Below are 22742 nucleotides of genomic sequence, written 5' to 3'. Positions count from 1 at the left end.
GAGGGGCAGAGAGTGAGGGAGACAGAGGACTGCACCAATAGCACAGAGCTCAATGTGCGGCTCAAACTCAAGAACCACGAGATCATGACGTGAGCCGAAGTCAGATGCTTAACCGACTGAGCCACCCAGGTGCCCCAGCAAAAATCTTTCCTATCTCTGATGGTTTGCTTCATTTCCATTTGTAATACTTCAATTTTATTTTATAATTTTTTTCCTCATTTAAAAAAACTCTCATAACTGGTATCTGACTTAATTAATTTCCGATTTATCTTCTATATTAAAGGCAAAGTATTCATTCTAAAATGTCATTGCCAACATAGTAACAACCAAACTACTCCTTATATTATATGTAAGTTCATAATCTGGAACTTAAATCTGATTACTGGTCTGGTTCGAACCTACTATACTCCTATTTCCATCTTGAATTCAACCACAGATTCATCCACACTGAACTTTATACAATTCTCTGAACATGGTAGGATATTTCATAATTTTATAACTTTGCTCATACTTCTCCCTCTGCTTGGAATGCCGTACTCTCCATGCCTTTACCACTACTCTCCTGACAAGAGTTTGTAACATTTTATACAACTATTTGTTTCTATGCCTGTTAGGGCTCATGTTAATGAATAAATTATACTCCCAAATATTTTATAAATGTTCTTCCCCCTCTTGGTATATTGTGTTATTTTTTTTAATGTGTATTTACTTTTGAGAGAGAGGGAAAGAGATAGAGAGCTAGCACAGAGAGTGTGCACACTAGAGGATGGGGTGGGGACAGAGAGAGGGGGGGACAGAGGATCCAAAGTGGGTTTTGCGCTGGCAGCAGAGAGCCCAACGTGGGCTCAAACTCACAAACCAGGAGATCATGACCTGAACTATAGTCAGACACTTAATTGAGTGAGCCTCCCAGGTGCCCCTGTGTTATATTTTCAACTTAAGTGTTTGTATTTCTTTCTATTGGATACAAATGGAAATGCTTGAAAGGATTTTATTATTTGAAGCCTACCTGAATATAGTTATACATTAGTTGTTTAACTTGTAACCACAGAGTTCCAATGGAAAATTTCTGCAGGAAAGTATTTTAAGAGTACTTGGCTACAAACCTATCTCAGGTAGTTTGGTCTGTTTCAAAGTCAACTTGTTTTCAATAATAAACCAATGACTTCCAAAGCTGTATCTCTAGCCCAGATCAATATTGTATCTCTGAGATTCTGTTTCATTTCCACTATTTAAGCCACTGCTTCATACAGAAGCCTCAATGGTACCTTGTGTGTAAAATGTCTAGAAGTAAAATTTATGATTTTTGCCCTGATTGGTTCCCCAGTAACACAAACCAAAAATCCTGGAGAAACTATTAACATCTTCCTTCCCCCAATCTACCTAAGTATAATTGGTCAATAAGATCTCCTGATTCATAAATAGATACTGAGTTTGCTTAGTTCTTACTCTAACTCATTCCCCCTCTTTGATCTGGTTGAGGCTCCTAGCTGGTCTCCTTCCCTTCATTCTTGTCCCATTCCGATTCACCTACCACATTACCTAGATTATTTTTCTAAAGGCACACCTAATGTGCCAATCCCCTGAAAATGAATAATCTTCCCTCCAAGGCTAATTTTCATGATCTAAAATTATACAGTGAGGCAATATACTCATTGCTAAAAATAATGCATGTCTTTTTATTGTATTTACTAGGTTTAATTCTAAGATCTCAGGTTTTCTCCTGAACTGAGAGATACATGAATAAATATCTCCCCTAAAATTAGCTAATGAAAAAACAATATAGAAAGTATTCCCAAGTTACACTGAGTGTTAGGGAACCTAACTATGGTTATAAAAATCCACATGATAAAAACAATTATTGTGAAAAAAATGTATCTATAGAATGACATTATGTAGAGAAGCATAAAATAAAATCCAAAATGTCCTTCAAAATTATGTTAAATACTTTTTCATTTAATCTTATTTTCACAAAGGAGGTAATAGGCATGTATTCTTCCAAAAAATAATTTATTTTATTTTATTTTTATTTTTATTTTTTAAATTAGGCTCCATGGTCAATGTGGGGCTTGAACTCACGACCCTGAGATTAAAAGTTGTACACTCTACCAACTGAGCCAGCCAGGCACACCCGCCCTCAAAAGATAACTTCTTAAAAAAAAAAATTTTTTTTTTAATTTTTTAACATTTTTATTCATTTTTTGAGAGATAGAGAGAGACTGTGAGCAAGACAGAGACAGAGAGAAAGGGAGACACAGAATCCAAAGTAGGCTCCAGGCTCTGAGCTGTCAGCACAGGGCCCAATGCAGAGCTCGAACCCACGAACCATGAAATCATGACCTACGCCAAAGTCTGCCACTTAACCAACTGAGCCACCCAGGCACCCTCCAAAAAAAAATGTCTCAGGTAGCTTTCTTTATCTGTTCTAAGTGTGTAAAACTGTGTTCCTTTTATTGAAAGAATTCAGTAAAATATAAATAAACATTAATCCAACCATTCTACATTATTTGGTATGGACATCATTTTCCTTAATAAAAATGGAGGAAAATAGGTAATTTAGGTTTTTATTTTTATCATAAAGGAAAATGGAAGTTTGTAACTATTTCTAAGTACCTCCAAAAAGCACTTAAAAAATTATAAGATGTATGGTAATTAAATCGTTAGCCCAGCATACCAAGAGACTTTTTAAAAACACTTTCTTCTTCAATATTAACAATACCTATATTTAAAATACATAACTAAAAAGGCTGTTAACTTATCTTCCTTCGATGAAATTAAAATAGTGTAGTAATCCTATGGTAGCCTTATTTTGTATTTCTAAATGTAAACTGAACAATATTTAGATTTACCATTTCCATGGTATTGTAAGCAGAATCATCAGCATCTAAAAGTCCTTTCCTTTGTCCAACCCTTTGTTCCTGACCAAAAAGGAGCTCATCATGGTGTGACAATCTCAAACCATTGTTCTTCATCAAGTGATTATAGGAAAAAGAACTGTAGATTTAATACAAGCCTTCTAGGTATGTTGGATTTTTGTTTGCAGAATTTTGGAAATTATGCTGGAGTTTGTTTTCATTTCCTTATGATTTAATGAATGTGTATGTATAAATAGAGTTCTATTTTGAAGGCAGTTGATAAAGACATAGAGGGTATTTATGGTAACAGAAGAATAAGAACTTTACTGCTGAGAGATCCTGGGGCTGTTCTGCCAAGTAGCTATAAACATGAATGGGATGATGTTTAAGCACAGACCTGCACTTCTGTAGGATAGAGGACAAAATAAGGTGATGTCAGGGACTTTTAAAATTATCCACTAACCTCAACATACACTTTGTTTTTAAAAAAACTGCAGTCTTGGGGCGCCTGGGTGGCTCAGTCGGTTAAGCGGCCGACTTCGGCTCAGGTCATGATCTCACGGTCCGTGAGTTGGAGCCCCGCATCGGGCTCTGGGCTGACAGCTCAGAGCCTGGAGCCTGTTTCAGATTCTGTGTCTCCCTCTCTCTGACCCTCCCCCGTTCATGCTCTGTCTCTCTCTGTCTCAAAAATAAATAAATGTTAAAAAAAAAAAAGAAAAGAAAAAGAAAAAACTGCAGTCTCCATAATACTTTAAACTATTTTAATTGTTAAGGATTAAGTCGTGTTTATTTTAGAATGCTTAATTTCAAGAATTATAAAGTGCTTACAGAATACTATATTAAGTTTATTTTTAAATACTATATGTGCACATGTATATTATCTATAAATATTCACATTATCTGCATATATAGAAGTAAAGAAATTTTAGAAAAATAAATATTGATTTGCTATTAATAGATATTTGAGAATGTAACATATCCCAGAACAATACTGGGAATATGTACACTTCTAAGGCAACATCTATTTCTGCCTACCTGTCTATAATTTTTCTTAAAAATCTAATTTGAGAGGAGGAACTCAATTGAGATTCTGCTATCCAAATTTGCCTTAGTTATAGGCCATAAACAGTTACCAATTATAGTTACCAAACAGTTAATTAACTCATTTCACATATTTTATCCAACAGCCTGTTGGTGGGGTAAAAAGAGTCCATGAGTTTGACTGAATTTATGAGAGGAAAAAGGAGGTAGTTAATAGAAACCTGTCCTTCCAATATCACGTAACTCCTTTTTATCCTTTGCTTCTTTGAAACACACAAAACTCAACTATCATCTACCTCTCCACCATCTAAGCCATTAGTGTTTATGAAGGTCGGAAGGGAAATATTATATATCATCTAGTTCTTATAATGCCACTAGGTCTCATAATGCTTTGCTCTCATCTTATAAATGGCAGGAATTAATTAATTACAAATGTCAACATCATATGATTATAATGGAAAATTATCTTGAATCTGTTTGTGTTTTTTAAATGACTTTTTAGATTAGGGCTAGGAGTTTCATTAAGCACCAAAGTTAATTTCATGTTACCTTTTGGCTAGAATTTAGAGAAAATACATTCACAAATGTAGATTAATATTTTAGCCAGTTATATATCTGTACACACTCTAGAACCAGTGGAAGAGGTTTAATACATTTACCAAAAACACCCATGTGCCTAATTTTTCAGCATGTCATTTTTTGTATATTACATTCGACTTTCATCACGTACTTGAATAATAAGTAACTTCGGAGATACAATCTTGGATATTAATTCACTTGATTTGTATTTTGCTCTTCTAGGTATACAAAATCCAGATTTTTCAATCAGTATATGTTTCTAGAGCACCTATTTTGACAAAAAGATATATTTATAAGCCATTAAAAGATCTTCCTCAACATCTTAGTCTAAACAATTCATCATTGAGTGAGTAATTAGGTCATTTAAGGATGAGCGACTACCTACATGTAAGGTCTCTCAGGTTCCCTTCTCTAGCTTCAAAATATTTTTTCGTGCATCATTTTCCATTTTCTGTGCTCTCAGAAAAGAATGGAATGTATCCAAAGTGAATCAGTAGACCTCAGGTTCCTAATCCAGCTTATTCTTACTTTGCATGAAACTTGCTTTGTCTATCATTTTTTTCTGGTCCCCTCTACCTACTTTCTCTAAATGATACAGATTTTTTTCCGTCACTGGCAATCTTCTCTGCCTCATTTGACCACTTCTAGGGAGCTCCTACCCCAATCAACATTCTTCATTTAATGCTTTTTACTCTCAATTGTACAACCCTGAAATTTTTTCCTACAGGTGAATAGCAAATGATTTTCTAAACCGTAAATCCAATGACCTTTTCTCAAACTTCTTACTAAACTGGTAATTCCAATGCTTTCAGAGAACACTTTTCTTCCTTAGAATTTCTAACACCCAATTTTTTCTCACAAATACTAAATCAACCCATCTATATTTTTTGGAAAGCACACATTCTTTTTTTTTTTCTATACTTTCTAATTCACCAATCTCACCTCATCAGATATCAGCATTATTTTCTTCAGATGGAGTTAAGGACAATATTTTTTAATAAAGCCACAGGAAAAGGTGAGTTTGTAAAGGTATCTAGCTCGAAATTTAGGATTAAAAGTAGTCTAACAAATGTTATCTTTAAAATCCTATGTCTTAAAAAGTGAGAAAGCAGTTGATATGGTACATAAGAGTTCCCCCAAAACATAACCTTTAGTAGTACACTTGATGATACAGTACATGCAGAAAATGTGAACTGAAGGTTAGTGATGAGTATGACAGCCATTCTGAAGTCTTTCTGCCTTTCTTGTCTATGTCTCCGTCTTCCCTGATTATTCTGTTCTTCTTCCAGCAACCACAGTGTAAGCATCTCCATCAAATGAGCCTTAGCTTCTCCCTCATTGTTATCCCATACTTAATAAACTCGTATGCTTCCTCCACTATCTCTGTGAAAATGACTTCCACATCTTAAATCTCTATGTTCCAGATTCTCATTTTTAGTTGAGAATGACTACCTATTTGTCCATGATCACCTCAAATTCATCATTTCTAAAACGATTGTCATTATTCCATCTATCTTGACCCCAATCTGATTTTTTTCTTGATGTAATTTTTCTTAGTTTTACTGCCATGTTCCCAGCCATTTGAGTTTAAAATATGTTAAAGCGATACGTGACTTTATCTTTTCCTCCACTTTTCAATCAAACAGATGATGATTTCTTTAGTTTCTACCTTTATATTTCATCTTATGTCACCTCTGTCTATTTCTTTCACCCAGCTAAAACCTCACTCCCAGTCTTCCTTTCTGCAATCGTGTCTTAATTGAGCACATGGCCTTAGTGCGATGTCTCTCTGAACTGTGCTGCACAGATGTTCCGAACTAATACTCCTAAAACTAATTACAATTACAGAACTCTCATGCTCAACATCCTCCATCAAATTCCCATTATATGTTGCTATACAAGGCCCTCACAATATTGTGCCAAATTTTTCCAACCAATATTTTCCCAAATGTCCCAAAATTCTGCCCAAACTTATTTATTCTTCTTCCAATTTTATATGCACATTACTTCTTTTATGCCTTTGCTAATTCTATAAATCCTTAGTGTCTTGCCTTTTCATCTTTCCTTATTGGAATCACTGATTCAAGGACTCTGCTTAAATCAGTCAAGTATTTTCTTTTCATCCTATGATATGCCATCTCTCTATCCCCATAGGACTTTATTTGCACCTCACTGAAAGTACCTCGTATTCTGTTTTGTATTATTATTGTCTGTATAATTTTCTCCTATATATCCCCCTTTCTATATGGAAACTCAATGAGAGAAGAACAATGCACAGTATAGAGCTCTTCACCAAATAAGTATTTGTTAAATTGTTTCAGCCAAACAAACCTTCACCAAAAATGAAGAGAAATCATTAAAATAATTCCTAACAGACATATTTTTGCTCCCTCAATATTTTTTATACAGATGAGGAAAAGAGATTAGGAACAATTAAAAGCCAACCCATTCCATTTGCTTGCCTCATATGAGCATGTATATAATAGGTAATTAGCCCACAGGAATTAGTGAAATATTTTCAAGCCACCAAGGAAAATATTACTATATAACTACAGATTCTTATCACATACTACAGCAGCCCAAAATAATTACAGAGGCTTAAGGAGAACTTGCTTTATCCCCAGGGTGCAAATTATAAATAAAGGAATACTGGGTAAATGCTAGTAATGTGTTCTATCAAAAGAAAACTTCTAATTAAAATAACTTACCTTATAACTGAGGTAACCAAGTAGTATTGTTTCAAATAGACTTATCAATGCCACTGAAACCTGGAAAAAAAAAGTACTTTAATGAGAAAATGCAACAGAATTAAATATATATATTTATGATTGTAGTACTTACCTTACAAATATTTGCATATATGCATATGTATCTGTATACACATATTTGTAGAATATCCAGATATAGATGTAAGGAGGTATTATGTGGCACTTTAACTTCCATAGACACGTGAGGTTGCAAACTATTCCCAGCACTACAAGCTTAGTGTTATAGTTTCTAATACTCCTGAATAAATACTTATTGTTTATCTCAAATATGAATGTGGAATTAGAAGAGTCAGGCTAGCTGGAGCTTGCATGATCTGTAAAGAATAGTTCTTTTGTGTATGTTCTTAATATGCACAATCACACACAACTGCCCCGCCACAACCACCACCCTCTCCCAACAAGACTTATATCACCTCTAGGACATCTACCAAAAATATTCCTTTCAGAAAATAAAAAGAATATAAGCTTTGAGTTGAGTGATACATTCTATCCTATCACCCACCAAATGAAAGAGTAGCATCCTTGAACACTAAACAAAATACTCCCATGTGAACACTTCAAGGTACTTTCAGATTTTATTTAAATGAACTTTCTAACCAATTCTCCTTTCACAGCTGGAAGAACATATCCTACACCCTCCTAGACAAGTTTCCATCTTTATCTACATTCGCTGTTCTGTGTACAGTTTCCGCTGCTGAACTACCAAAAGCTATGATTGCACAACAGGAAAAGTAACTGTAAAAGATATCCAAATGATTTTGTATTAAATACTCTCAGCACTTTGGGCTACATGAATAGAAGAAAATACGCAAGCATAAACAAGAAATGACTCCGAGAACAAATATGTTTGTTTATACACTTTTGAGATTTCAGACAATCTACATAAGAAAGGCAGATACCCTGGAGTTTTAAATTTTAACTCCTGTTGGAATGAAAACTTTGATTTAAGTGAATATCAAAACAAAAGAACAAAAAAAAAAAGCATGTGAATGAATGGCAATATAAGTAAATTATGTTCAGAAGTACATATGGTAGCCAGGCACTGCTCTGACGTTACATGCACGTCTCATAGATTTTCCCTACTAGTCCTTTAAATCGTAATCATCCGTGCTTTTTCCTATATGTAGTGCTAGAAGATCCCTACAACATTTGTGGCATGACTACTCAAAATCCTATTTGAAAATGAGCATTATCATTATTGTAAAATATCACTATTAGATAAAAGCAATCTGAATAGATCAAAATGTATTTCAAGGCCATATACGACTACCCTCAAAAATATTCACTTACTTTAAATGTGCTTCTCACTGAAGGATAATATAGGAATCAAGCTAGAGATTAATAGACTGCATTTTTAGTAAACACTTAAATATTTGAAAGGGTATTTGTAATTAATGACATTGCAATGCAAATCAGTGTAAAAAAACCATGAAATGCAACTTGACTTCAAAAAAGTATGAAATATCTAGACACAGTAAAAATGTGATTTCATAGTTATGATCACAATGCATACATAATTAAAATAATTCATCACAAACTTTAAACTTTAAAATGTACAGACTTTACAATCCTCATGACTAAAAGACAAAGCGAACATTTGATTTTAACATATTTTAAAGGTTGTTTATAAACAGTGAGTTTTAGAGTCTTTCCATTACTTCCAGACTCAACTGTCTTCCAATCTGTAATTTTTTACCATTTTATCTACCCTTTGGATAACTTTCACAGTTGAAAAATAACAGAAAATAAAAAGTATGTGTAGGAGAGAGACAGGAGTAGAGGAGATGGGAACTTACAAAGTTTGCTGGGCATAAAATTCAATAGAACAAGGAACAAAGCAGAGATACACAGGACTCTAGGGAACAATGCAGCAACATAATTCAGACATGCTGTTCCCTCTCATATTTTCTGACTCTTTCTTCAGGACCCCTTTTATGCCAGAAATATACTTTTTGTTTTATTTACAAAATTATCTGTTTAGGGACCAAGCTCTTGCAATTGCTAATATGAGCCATTCATTCATTTGTTTATTCATTTAATAATTATTTATTGAGATTCTGCCATGTTCCAGACACTACGGATATAAAGTAGAAGAGCAAACATGGTTATGAGATTCTGATTACTTTTTCAAGGATTATATAAGGTGAATACCTAAAGTAGTTTGGGGAACTTGTGGTGCCTTAACACACTCCTTTACTCTGGTTTTCTCCATGCCCTCAAAACCTTTTTCTAAAGTCAAATCCTGATCAGAAGGGAATTCTCAAAAGGTAGAATGCAGGGCTCAGGCAAACAAAGATAGAAATAAAATTGTTTGTCTAAGATGTGCATCAAGATTAAGTAAGCAATAAAGCAAATTCATTTCTCTTATCAACAGTTTTCTCTCCAATAGTATTTCTCTGTGAAATATGATTAAATCCAGAAATATAGGGATAAAACAAAATTGTACATAACCTGTAAGCCCCATAAAGGTAGACTTCTGTTCACCCAAAAGATATGAGACCTATAAAAAAATGATGAGATATTAATTTTTACAAACATGAAAAATGCATTCATTTTAAATTTTCAATAGAAGTTGGAGATATTTAAATAATGCTTCACTAAAAGACAATAAAATATCAAAATTAAAATTAGAAAAACTTTATACTGTTTCAGTTTTCATTTTGATAATATTCACTTCTATTCCAGAAATCGAAAAATGGTTTATTTCTTATAAAGCATTTCTAATTTCGCTTTCATTCGCATGTTAATATGAAAGAAAACATAATGTCCTCTTATTTAAAGAGCGATTATGGCAAGGTAGAAAAACCTCAAACCCTTTATTAGTCAAATCTCCATTGAAAAGTCACTTAAGGGTCTGCCATAAACCCTAAGATTTTGTTATATTTAACACTATTAATATTTCGACAATATAAAGTCAACAGTATCAGTAATCAGAATAAAGTAACTTACATTATAGAACACAATTATATTTCAGATTTGGATTTGTATAAAATATTATACTACCAAAAAAGTCTGTGGCTGAGGTTAGAATAAAACCTTATGCAGGACAAAGAGCAACTATCTTTAAATATCCCCTGAAAATCATATAATCCCTGATGTTAAAAATTGTCTACGCTCTTCAGAAAACACCATACACTTCTAACGTCCCACAGATTATAATGTTTTAAGTAGGCTTAAAGCCCAACATGTGGTAGAACTCAACAACCCTGAGTCCAAGAATCACATGCTCTACCAACTGAGCCAGCCAGGTGCCCCAACTAGTTATAATTTTTAACTATATCATACTACTGACTACATTTTTTTGTGTGTACAGCTGATTCAAATGAAAGTCATTCACAGCAATATAATCTGCTCATGAAAAGATGAGAAGAGTTATATTATGCTGACCAAAAAATGCAAATAAACAAATAAACAAGAAACCATACAAAACAGAACAAAGCCTACTCACTCTTTATAGTTATGAAGTATTAGAGGAGTCCCATAAGATATTAAGTATATTTTTAAATCCTTTTGGTAATATGTCAAAAATAACAAAGAGCAATAAACTCTCTAAAATTCTAGTTTTAAAAAGAATTATAAACTTTAAAATACCATTCAAAGAACCTACCTACCATATTAAACTAAAGTACTCTGTTATTCCAGAAATGTCATATCTACCTGGATAACCAATATCCTCAATTGCTCCAAACCAAACCTGTGACCTTTCTCTCAAAAACTGGTCCTCTCTGGGGCAGCTGGGTGGCTCAGTCGGTTAAGCGTCAGACTTCGGCTTGGGTCATGACGTCGTGGTTCATGGGTTTGAGCCCCACATCAGGCTCTGTACTGACACCTCGGAGCCTGGAGCCTGCTTCAGATTCTGTGCTCCCTCTCTCTCTACCTCTCCCCTGTTCACACCCTATCTCGCTCTCAAAAAGTTAATGAACATAAAAAAAAAAAAAAAAAAAACTGGTCCTCTCCATTTTTCACCTCTCAGCAAATGGCACGAAATTCCATTGTGCTTGGTTACCCAACAGCTTAAGCATCATCTTAGATACTTTCCTCTCCCGTATTTTCAAATACTTAATACACAAGTAATCAAAACTTCCAATTCTTTCCACCACATATCTGTAGAATGCATTACCTCCTTCATCTCTACTACCACAATCATCTCAATCTAAACTACCACTTTTTGGGACTCTTGCAAAAGCCTACTAACTAGGAACCTAAGCCACTTTTTGCCTTCTACATTTTTCCTCCAAATTACTACTACACAGATTCTTTCCAAATGTATTTTAGATCACATCACTCCACTATGTATTGGCACTACACTTTTGTTAAGATAAAGACCAAAACTCTAAAATGGCATTCTTAAACTTACTCAACTGTGACACGATCCTTCCGATCACACCCTTTTTTACGTGAGCTCTTCCCTTATCCTAGCTCGCAGCTCAACTGTCTCAGGGAAACCTTCCTTGAGGCGGCCACTTGATCAATGTAGTCAACTAATCTCTTTGGCAACATCACTCACCACATTTCTCCTGCCATTTATGTTGGTTTTAACTTTGCATTTATTTGCAGATGTAGTTCTTTAGTAATTATCTATTCATTAAACTGCAAGTTTCCCTAAGATGAAACAGTATGTCTATTTTACTCACCATTATAGTCCCAACGTCTTTATGAGTACATTTCTATAGTAAGCAAGGCATTCAATATAAACAAATTGATGGTACCATAAAAGCAAAACTACGGCTGATGAGTTCACAACACTGTCCTTGCCAAAACACATCTCTTATATTCTCAGTGACAAGATATGTAAGACCAAAGAGAGATATGGACACAGATTTCATAGATGAAAATGATGTGCCACAAAAACAACTAAAATTAAGTAAATAGCAATCTCTGGAAAATGATAAAGTAAATTGTGAATCAGAAGTTTGAGAGCATTTTCAAAGAGAAATTAATACTTAATATGGATTTACTAAAAGCTAGCTATCAAACAAATAGCATTTCCTTTGGTCCAAGATGTTGCTTTGATAGGTCCTAAAGTTTCATAGAGCATTTAAATTTAAATAAGACCTTGAAGAAAAGCCTTTTCTTAGACAAGGCTAGGTCATGTGGAGTAGGTTTCATAATCCTTAAAAAAAAACATTTCTACAAAACTCTACTATATAAATTGCAGTGTAAAGTGAGATCTCCAATGAAGGTCATCTTCTCCACCAATTTACTAAGCACTAAATTGGATAAATACAAAGAAGAATAATGTATAAATTCTAGTAAAAAGCTAGTGCCCAAACTCTTCTTTATAAAGTGAATTTATCTTGAAAAAAGAATATAGGATTTAATTTGCACATTTCTAGATCAACTCCAGAACAAAGAAGAAGTGAAAGTGAACCTGGCAATCAGACCGTATTTCCAAATGCAGCTTCAATCCCACTGACAATAAAGTACTAGGAGGAAAGAATAGCTGTACAGGAATATTTATTGTAGCATTATTTGTAGTCGGAAAGTAGCTGGAAGAGAAAGCATCCTTGTCATCAACAATAGCAAAAATAACATGAATGAGACAAAAATCATTGAAAAAACGATGTATACAATATTGTCCTAACTACATCAGTATGAGCATGTTATAGGTATATGTGTTTATACAGAGAGAATTTACAAAAGATTGCTCACCAAAACACTGAAAGTACTTATTGCTAGGTGTTGATATTTTAGGTAATTTCTACTTCCTTTCTTTGCAATAGGTATTCATATAGTAATAGTGTATTACTTGCCATAGGTATTCATATAGTAACAATCACGAACCAACTATAAAATCATGAAAAATAAAATAAATTTCACTTTTTTAATTATAAAAAATAAAAACAAAATTTATATGATTCAGTTATTCAGACTAAACTAAGTTTATAGATAAAATCCATGTTTGAAGCATCATTATGAAAACTGGAAGAACCAGATCAAACAATGGAAGTTACAGCAACAGTTAAATATAGAAAGTTAATGACCTGTAGCCTCAGCCACTTTTCACAGCATGCTTATTTATGGCTTCTCCAAAAGGTAAGAAAATAGCTGCTAAAAATGTCTGATAAGCTTTGGCAGCTGAGGCAGAAGTCCAGGGTTGAATATGTTAACCAGAAGAATAAAGCATTTGTTAAGCACAGGAAAGTAATAGGGTCAATAGGTGGGGCATAATTCATATGAAAGGACCCTGTGACTCACAAACTTGAGATGAACGCAGATTGATAGCTTTCCAAGACAACAGATACAAGCTTCTATTAACATAAGTATAGTACCCGCAACCAGGGTGGAAAGGATAAAACGCTCCTAATCATAACAAATACTGAGAACTGAGTACTAGGTATGGTATATAGGCTCACATCTCAACGACATATAAAATTTAGTGCATGTCTGAAACCAAGGAGACCAGGATACTGACACATAGTAGAGTCTTGACAATATATTAGGGAGATTTTTCAAAAGCTGATTCCTTTCAAAACACTAGATGTATTCATACCAGGCTACACAGCCTATCCTTAGGGTGTTAGAGGGAGGACTAAATGCTAACTCTTTGAGAGATTGGACTTTTAAGAGTTTTTCCATTACATATGCACTGGCTTAGGCTTTCTATCAACATTCCTCTCCCCTCTCCATGGTATAGAGTTGAGTGCAAAAAGCCACTCTTGACCCAAAGGGTACATTTCTCAACCTTTCAGTGACAGTATGGTGATATCACTGATTCTCACCTGAGATATGAGAATAAAATACAAGTAAAAGTGATGTTTGTCATTTGTTCCAAAGTAATTTCAAGAAGTGTATATATACCTTCTCCATGCTTTCTTTACCTTTCCAAAAACTATAGAGGATTCTTAGGTCCCAGCATATAGACACAAAATAAAACTGGTCTGCATACATAATAATGTACTTACATGTTACAGAGCATGCGCGTGTGTGCGTGTGTGGGTGTGTGTGTGTGTATGCGTGAATCAGTGGAGAAAATATCTACACTAACAGCACCAGCATTAGACTCTAGTAAACAAAAAAAAATCTTTTAAATTTTTGGTATATATGTTGGAGCACATGGTGCTAACTTTAATCTCTACTGCAACTAACATACATGAGAGAAGAAAAGGTCTACATTATGACATTCCTTCCTACTGGACATCACATATTTGAAAAATACTGTCAAAATTTTATTTCTCCTTTTAATAACTGTTACCCTAAAGAAGAAATAATCTTTAAAATGTGAATGTCACTTAAACACATTTGTTGCTCTGTTAGGCACTGATTTTCAATGTAAATCCAAATACTATAAAGTATGAGCACATTCATGTACTTCTTACCTCTGTGTCTATCCCTTGATATTAAAAACTAATAATCACTTCCACAATTTTTAAAATGGAAGAGGATGCATTGGTTTTGACACACAATGAAGAACTGTTAAGCACCAGCAGGCAATGAGTCAATGCTGATGGCTCATGTCTCAATGAAATTCATAAACTGCATGGTGGAGGTGTGTTTCCTCTGCTAATGCTTTTAAATCATTTACTACAAACTGTGTGGACATCACAGTTTGTCACTTGTACAATTTCATACAATAACAATAACACTTTTTCATATGTTCAGTTTGTCCATACTTGCAACATGTTTATATCAATTTTCGCTCTGAAGAGATTTAAAAATAAAGCAAAGCAGCACAAAATATCCACAGCTTTATTATGTCAGAAACTCTAATTAAATAAATCTCTTTGCTGAATTAGCCTCATTATTTTAAAGTAGAGTCTGTGCCCATAAAGGCCACTTCTGTTTTTCATTAACCAATACTGCACTGACAATGGGAACTGAACAGAACATTGTATTCAGAATGGAGCCATAAGTTATGTTGTTATGTTTTTTAATTGCAGTAATCTGGTTTTTCAAATGTATATCCTCTATAATTATGGCTAAATATTCTCAGTAATATGACAGAGAAGTTAATTGTAGGAAACTTTGTTCCTCTTAATGTTTTTCAAATAATATAATTTTACTCTGCCATCATTCCCCAATGCCCTCTCACCCTTAGAGAGATTCTATCATGCCTAATTTTATGATTTTCAGATCACTCTAATGTACATTTTATTTATAAATCACCAAATTTTAAGAACTATTGTAGTGTGCGTTTAGAAAGAAGTGTAGTGTGAACCATTTTTAATAATACATAGGACAGAAAAATGTAATAAATGTAATATTCACTGCCATCTCTAGCCAGTGGCCCTTAATCATCTTGACTGTGCAACACTATCAATAAAACTGTTGAACATAATTCCATTATTTCAACAACATTCCCTGACCCACCAAGTCTTACACTAAATATGAGAGCTACAGAGGCAAGTAGAACATGGTCCTTGCCCTCCATAAGCAAACACAGAGAACATAGGCAACATGTTAAGTGTTGGGACAGAAGTAGGGTGGGGGTGGGGGTGGTAGAGGGAGGCTCAGAGAATCCCTAGAAGCCACTCCTAACCCAGAGTAAAATTGGGCTATAGATCATGATGTCAGGTAAGAATTTCAGATTAGGTGTTACCCAAGATTGTTACCCTGAAGGTCCACAAATCCTGACCCAAGTTAAAAAGGAGTAGGTAGTGATGTGGGAAACAAAGGCAGAAGGAAATGGCAGATCAAATTAAATTTCCTCATAACCTGCAGCCCATTGACAAACACTTGAGGCAAGCAGAGCAAAGTTTCTCCAGGAACTCCCTACCATTTTAATGCTAATGTTTTGCTAGAGGGAAAAACCTTAGCTAGACTATAGCTAGGCCTCCAGTATCCTGCGGGTCTTTTTTAGCATATGAAAATTTCATTGGAAACTTCCCCTGGACTTTACCTCCCCCAACTCCAGAGTATACAACCAGTCTCTCCTCATGGTCCCAGGGCAGTTCTTTCTGCCCACAGGTCCTGTCCCTGCTTTAACAAAATCACCTTTTCGCACCAAAGACATCTTCAAGAATTCTTTCTTGGCTGTTGGTTCCGGACCCCCTGAACCCCACTATCACCCCAAAACCTATCAGGTAGGGAAGCTAGGAATGGGAAACAGAAGTCCAAGAAGACAAAGCAGAATATGCAAAGGCTCAGAGACAAAGGAGAACAGAGTATGTATAAGTGGCTTGAGGTAGGTGAGCTTGGCTGGATAGGAGGTGAGGTGAGGTAAGCAAAGGTCAGATTATAAAGGACCTTCATTTATTCAGTTATTCACTCACTCGTTTAATAACTAACCACTGGTTGCCTGGGGGGGCTCAGTTGGTTAAACATCTGACTCTTGATTTCAACTCTTCATGGTTCATGAGTTTCAGCCCCCACCCCCTCCCCGTCTAGCTCTGCACTGATAGTGTGGAGCCTGCTTGGGATTCTCTCCCTCTCTCTCTCTGCCCCTCCCCTGCTCACACATGCTCACTAGCTCTCTCTCTCTCAAAGGTAAATAAATAAATTTTTAAAAACAAATAAATAACTATTGAGAGTCAAATTTTTTCTGAGGATTCAGACAATAATCGATGCCCTCATGGAAGAGCCACAGCAATCCATGTGGAATACACAGGAAACAAAACAAGTATACTACTTATAACATATGAAAGAGATAAAGGCAGTGGAGAAAAGTTAAAAGGGAAAAGAAAAAAGTATTTGAGGGAGTCTTGTGAGGAGAATACAATTTTAAACAGGATATTTAGGTAAAGCTTCACTGAAAATACAATTTTGAGTAAAGATCTGAGGAAGTGTGCCTTATGTTATCTGATGGAAGAGAACTCCAGACAGAGGGAACAGCAGGTATGAAGGCCTAAGCCAGCTCTGTGGCTGGTATGATCCAGAAACAGAGAAGAGGCCAATGTGACTGGAACAAAATGGGTGGAGGAGGAGGAGGAGGAGGTGAAGTTACAGGGAAGCCATGGGAAGCACCTCAGCATTCAGAGCACAGCCATGTCAAGATCTTAGAACTTAAAGAAACACTGGCTGCTATATTAAGAATAAACCAAAGAGGAGCAAAGGCACAATTAGCAGAACTAATTAGGAGGGCTACTGCAGTACTCAGGTGACAGAAGGTGGCCTGTGCCAGGATGGCAGCCTTGAGAAGTGATTCTATGCTGGATATATCTTGAAAATAGAAATGACAGAATTTTCTAAGGGGTTTGCATATGCTGCAGAGTGTGAGACCAAAAGAGAAGTTAAGAATAACTCTAAAGCATTTGGCCTGAGCAACTGTTAGGTTGGAATTTGGTTCTGCTGAAATGTGGAAGGCTGAGAGTGGGGCAGGGCTAGGGGAAGGATGGAACTGTCACATGTTGAGATGTGGAAAAGCACAGAAGAAGCCAATTGGAACACGGCAACTTCGAAATGCCTATTAAACATCCAAGTAGAGAGGATGAATATGCAGTTCAAAAGGGGGGGAGAGTAGGGGTGGGCGACCAGGGCAGGGACCGGGAAGGTGCTGGCTTCTGGGGTCAATGACTTAACCATGGATAAAGGCAGAAAAATATTAGTGCTGAAGGCCACAAAGCGAAGGGCAAATATAAGAACATTTCTGCTTCTCTGTATGTCAGGTGGGAATAATAAGATTAAGTGCATATTGAAGGTAATAACATAAATAAAACAATTAGACCAATGCCAGAAAAGAGCAAGAACTCCAAAATACACAGCCATTCACAGGCTGAAAAGTCCCTGAGGGTAGAGAATGTTGTATCCTGAGTCACAGAAATATAAACACATGCCAAGTATTCAATAAAGATATAGTGGAATAGCCATAATTATATTTCATTAAGTAAATTAAAATTGTACAAAGAATTATCACATAAATTGTTACATAGGAAAATTTCAGTTGTTCATCTTTAATCCTTTAATAAATACAGAATAATTTTCACTGTCTACACAAGCTGAGGAGTAACCGATTCATTTAAATGCATAATATATCATCACTTCCCATTTTATTTTGATCTTTTGTATTTCTCAATTTTACTAGGGTGAACCTCCACATGAAAAACAATTGTACAAAAGTTAACCACCAAATTTGTTTTCTGCTTTGAAAACTATTTAAATTTAGTAGGTTGGACAGGAGACCATGATGGTGATGAGTTAAAAATTATTCATGCTATTACACAGACAGTTCCTTTCCCTACTACTTCTAGTGAAGGATAGAGCCTAAAAAGGGAAGTCTATAAATGAACAGAAATGCAATTTAATAAAAGCAACATGATAATGAATGGAAAAATAAGTTAAAATAAGTCAATAAGTCATTTAACTCAAATACAATAAAGAGCTACACAAGCTAAATCTGAGACTTAGTAATGCATCCCAGTATATGCTGGAGTGCTTCAAAAGTCACTAGATCTCTGTTGTTGTTTCGGGTTTTTTGGGTTTTTTGGTTTGTTTGTTTTTTGATTCCACTGACAAATGAAATCATACAGTATTTCCAGTTTTCTAATTTATTTCACTTAACATAATGCCCTCAAGGAATCTTTAAAAAGAAAAGGTAACACCTGATAGAACTGAAAATACTTACATAGCTGGCATACAAAAGAGTATACCTTTTTGGAGTATATGTAAATCAAGAAGAGAGAAGTATATGGGTCTTTAAAGAGACTAACTCTATATTAAGCAATTACTTAAGAGTACTTTGGTTAGCAATAGAAATTATATGGGTGGGTATCCAGTATTAGCTTTGATAAATAGATAATAAAAGAAGAGATGTTTACTTTTCTTTAAAGAATGTTTTTTTCTTTTCTTTTTTGAGCTTATTTATTTAAGTAATCACTACACCCAACAGGGGGCTCAAACTCATGACGCCAAGATGAGCACACTCTTCTGACTGAGCCAGTCAGGCACCAGAAGAAGAAATGTTTAAAAAAGAACCTACAACGATTATATTCATGTATTAACTGAAAGCCAGATCAACTTAATTGTGACAAATACCTAAAACATCCTTAAGAAAATAAATTCCACAGAACACCCTTCAAAATTATAATACAATTCAAAATAATCGAAAGAATGTTGTTGAAGTTCAAAGACATCTTACCATTCATTTCCTTGTGAAGGGTTTTCTAGTAGCACTCGGATTATGTATAATAAACAGCTTAATAATTTGAGAGAAAAATTGAATAGACGAATTCTTAGACCTTTAAACAAACAACAAAAATTTAATTTTCATGTTAACTTAGTTCACGAAAGTCTAAAAAAATTGCCACAAATAACAACTTTAAATATAGCACTTATTGTATTTAAAAACTCTTTAAATTTTAGACATCTGAATTTTAATTGGCTAAATATTGGGGAAAAAATGTGAGATTGACAGACTGCATGCACTGCAAATGGCCGCAAATATTACACCCAAGAATAAATCTTGGTTTGAGCACTGAGAAGCCACAAAAATCATGATTGGTTCAGATATGCTTAGAAGTGTAAGTATTTTTTATATCCATGAATTTTGGAATAAATTTTAGCTAGCTAGAAAATCTAGCTGCTTACAAATCCACCAGATAAGTTATACATCCTTTACTTTCAGAACACCTTGTAGATTTGATTGTAAAGAAATTATAATCATGTATATAATTATATATTATACACTCAGTAATTACATAATTATAGAAGAATCATAATAGCATTTGCTGGAAAATACATATACATTCACACACATTTTAGTTCTATCAGTTGAAACTTACTTTTTCCTTTAGGTTAAGTACTAATGCAATCTTAGATATTTGGGGGGTATTAAGACTGTCATATATGTATCTGTGAAACTGTGTAAGTCACAGTTATGAGGCTTATAATACTTAGTGATGAAGAAGAACAATTAACATTAAGCAAAATATGCTTAAAGTCTGATTAATAGAAACATTACCGTTCCTGCAATTATCAGGTGGTATCTGATTCATGCATTATGAATAAAATTTTGAGAAAGGTCTTCTTATAATTATTATTTAATAAAATCTGCAAGTGAAATGTCATTTTTTTTCTCTGCTATATGTGAGTGTACTTGAGGTAACATTTCTTAACAGTAAAAGATTAATGCCTATTAATTTTGTAATTTTCCTAGGCTTCCTTATTAAAATGGCAGGTACACTTTTTACGGGTTAACTTCTTTATAAAGTCTTTTAAACTGTTAATGAAATTGCCCTGGTTTTATAGAACTGGTCTCCTCAAAAGACTGCTTAATCAAAGTTGGCTGCTGGTAAAGTATTCAAATAACGCATCTGTATTTTCTGGCCTGGAGAGATAGAATTATTAGCATTAAGATCAAGAAGACCTTCTATTCAAATGATATGGCCCCATTAGTTTACATCTATTGGTAGGACTTCCTTGGAAATTCGAAACAACCAGGTTAGAGAGGCATTAGCTATTCTTAGCCTTACCTTTGCAGCTAAGTTGCCATTAAGAATCTCTAAGCAGTGTGCCTTACAGTCTGAAATATTCCTTAGAGTCAGTATTTTGATAACTTCCAACAACGCAGGCTTTTCTCTTTGAACCCTATAAGGGCACAACTTAATCGAGACCACCCAAAGAAGATTCCAAGATCAAAATTCAGAAAGAACAAAGTCTACACCACTTTCCAATAGTAGACCTTTCCACTATTTGTTGACATTTTAAGCAATAATCATATGAAAAATTGCATCCTGACTCATTATTTTTGGCTTTTTAAAAATATGTGGTATTACAGGGAGGCAACAGGTGTCATTGACCCATCAGCCTTGAATGGTCTTAGCTCAGTAACTATGCCAATTTCATGTCTTCCTCAAGTTGCAATGTTTCCCAAACTTATCTGATGAGAAGAATCAGTGGAGTATGAAACTGTGCACTGAGCCCTACACTTCTTGATTCAAAATCTCCAGAAAAGGATGTTAGTAATCTGTACATTTCAGAAAACCCTAGATGTTTCTTATTATCAGGCATGAATGGGAAACATTAAACTCTTCCCCAGTAAATCAGACAGTTGTTCCCATTTGGTTAGAGCTTTCTCAAACCAAGTTTTACATGTGCCTCACAGTTAAAATAAGGGGACCCCTCATTTAAATTATTTTCCTCACTAATCCAAATGGCTCTCTCACAAGTCTACCTACTGGTGTGGGATTTGGGGAACTGCAGGTATTCAAACACCCTAACACCACCACATGTAACATCAACAGCTTTCTGAATTTTTACTGCCTGGCAGACAAGATTATCATATTTATTCTACATAAAACATATTTTGCTAAAGGATCGCACAGCTGATTTTTTTTAGTTAAACATATGTATAAACATGTTGATGGGAGAATAAAATGAATGACTTACTTGACCTCTGGTTTTTGATAAAAAATAACTTTAGTCTCTCTTTAAATGTGTTTTCATTCATATAGAATTCAACTTGTACCCTGCAAGCAGAAGATAACAATATAATTAAAAATAATACATAAAGAATAAAATTATTTTATTTAATGCATTATAATATACTTTGAACAAATCCCTACTACAGAAAATGAAAATTGAGTAAAATACTCAATTTTTTGTAGAGAACCCGTTACTTTCCAATTCTAAACATAGTAAGTTCAAATATCTTACATATTTAATACTATTATCAGTATTGGTGGATGTAATGAGTGGTATGGATGATTCAAAACAGCAGTAATATGTGTCTTTGGAATAATTTTGAATCAATGTTTTCCCAAGTTTTTCCCGTTATTAAAATCAATTGGATGTTTGAACAGCGTCAATGCAAACTGATCCAGTTTGACCCCCACCACCCAAAGCACTGCATCAGAATCTTAAGGGCCTGGGCCAGAAAATCTATTTTTAACAAGTCCTTCCCTTCATCTTGAGCCTATATGAAACAGCACATTATGGGACATTTTACCATTTTATTTATTTATTTAGGCTCATATTAATATACACATGATCAACAAAGGGTAGTAATGACAAGTAGAATGTTAAAGTCAACATAGATATGTTATAAACCAGACAAAACAATGAAGGAACTGAATATTATATATGTGATGTATAATAAAATAATATCAACAGTCTAAAAAAATAGTAGCATGCTAATAAATACATTTGCTTTCTCCCTAAATTCCAGCAAACTTCTCTCGTGTGATAAGACACAATATTTTAGGAGTGTCTGGGTGGCTCAGCCTGTTAAGCGCCCATGGCCAGGTCATGATCTCACAGTCTGTGAGTTCAAGCCTGACATCAGGATCGGTGCTGAGGGCTCAGATCCTGGAACCTACTTCTGATTTTGTGTCTCCCTCTCTCTCTGCCCCTCCCCTGCTTGGGCTCTGTCTGTCTGTCTCTCTCTCTCTGTCTCTCTCTCAAAAATGAACATTAAAAAAAATTTTAAGACATAATTAATATTTTTTAAATACTGAGTGAAAAGAAATATCATGTTCATGATGATTTGTTAATGATCATCATTTGCAACTTTCTTAATTAAATGGTCTCAAATACATTTATTTATTATAAGTTATGATTCCAAAACAGCTACAAATGCACTTTAATGTTTACACAAACATTACACTTAATTTCATTTTTCCTAACA

The 22742-nt window shown here is 34.6% G+C and overlaps 1 protein-coding gene and 1 long non-coding RNA gene across 10 annotated transcripts in view; one reads left to right on the top strand and one right to left on the bottom strand.

Moving 5' to 3' along the window:
- The window catches only part of KCNT2 (potassium sodium-activated channel subfamily T member 2), a 364447-nt gene that overhangs the window by 238055 nt on the left and 103650 nt on the right, over positions 1-22742 (bottom strand). For all 9 annotated transcript variants that reach the window (XR_009254514.1, XR_009254515.1, XM_058702129.1 and 6 more), the window contains exons 2-5: positions 21506-21585; positions 19257-19356; positions 9695-9743; positions 7184-7243 (exon numbers count right to left, since the gene is read on the bottom strand). Coding sequence is in view for 7 of the 9 variants with exons in the window: in XM_058702129.1 (XP_058558112.1) it covers positions 7184-7243; positions 9695-9743; positions 19257-19356; positions 21506-21585 (289 nt within the window). In the remaining 2 variants the exon portion in view is untranslated. The remainder of the gene's footprint in view (positions 1-7183; positions 7244-9694; positions 9744-19256; positions 19357-21505; positions 21586-22742) is intronic.
- The window catches only part of LOC131496508 (uncharacterized), a 43763-nt gene that overhangs the window by 16438 nt on the left and 4583 nt on the right, over positions 1-22742 (top strand). The window lies entirely within an intron of this gene.

Source organism: Neofelis nebulosa, chromosome 15 (assembly GCF_028018385.1).
Source record: "Neofelis nebulosa isolate mNeoNeb1 chromosome 15, mNeoNeb1.pri, whole genome shotgun sequence".
NCBI lineage: Eukaryota > Metazoa > Chordata > Mammalia > Carnivora > Felidae > Neofelis > Neofelis nebulosa.
This window is presented reverse-complemented; position numbering and strand designations above follow the sequence as displayed.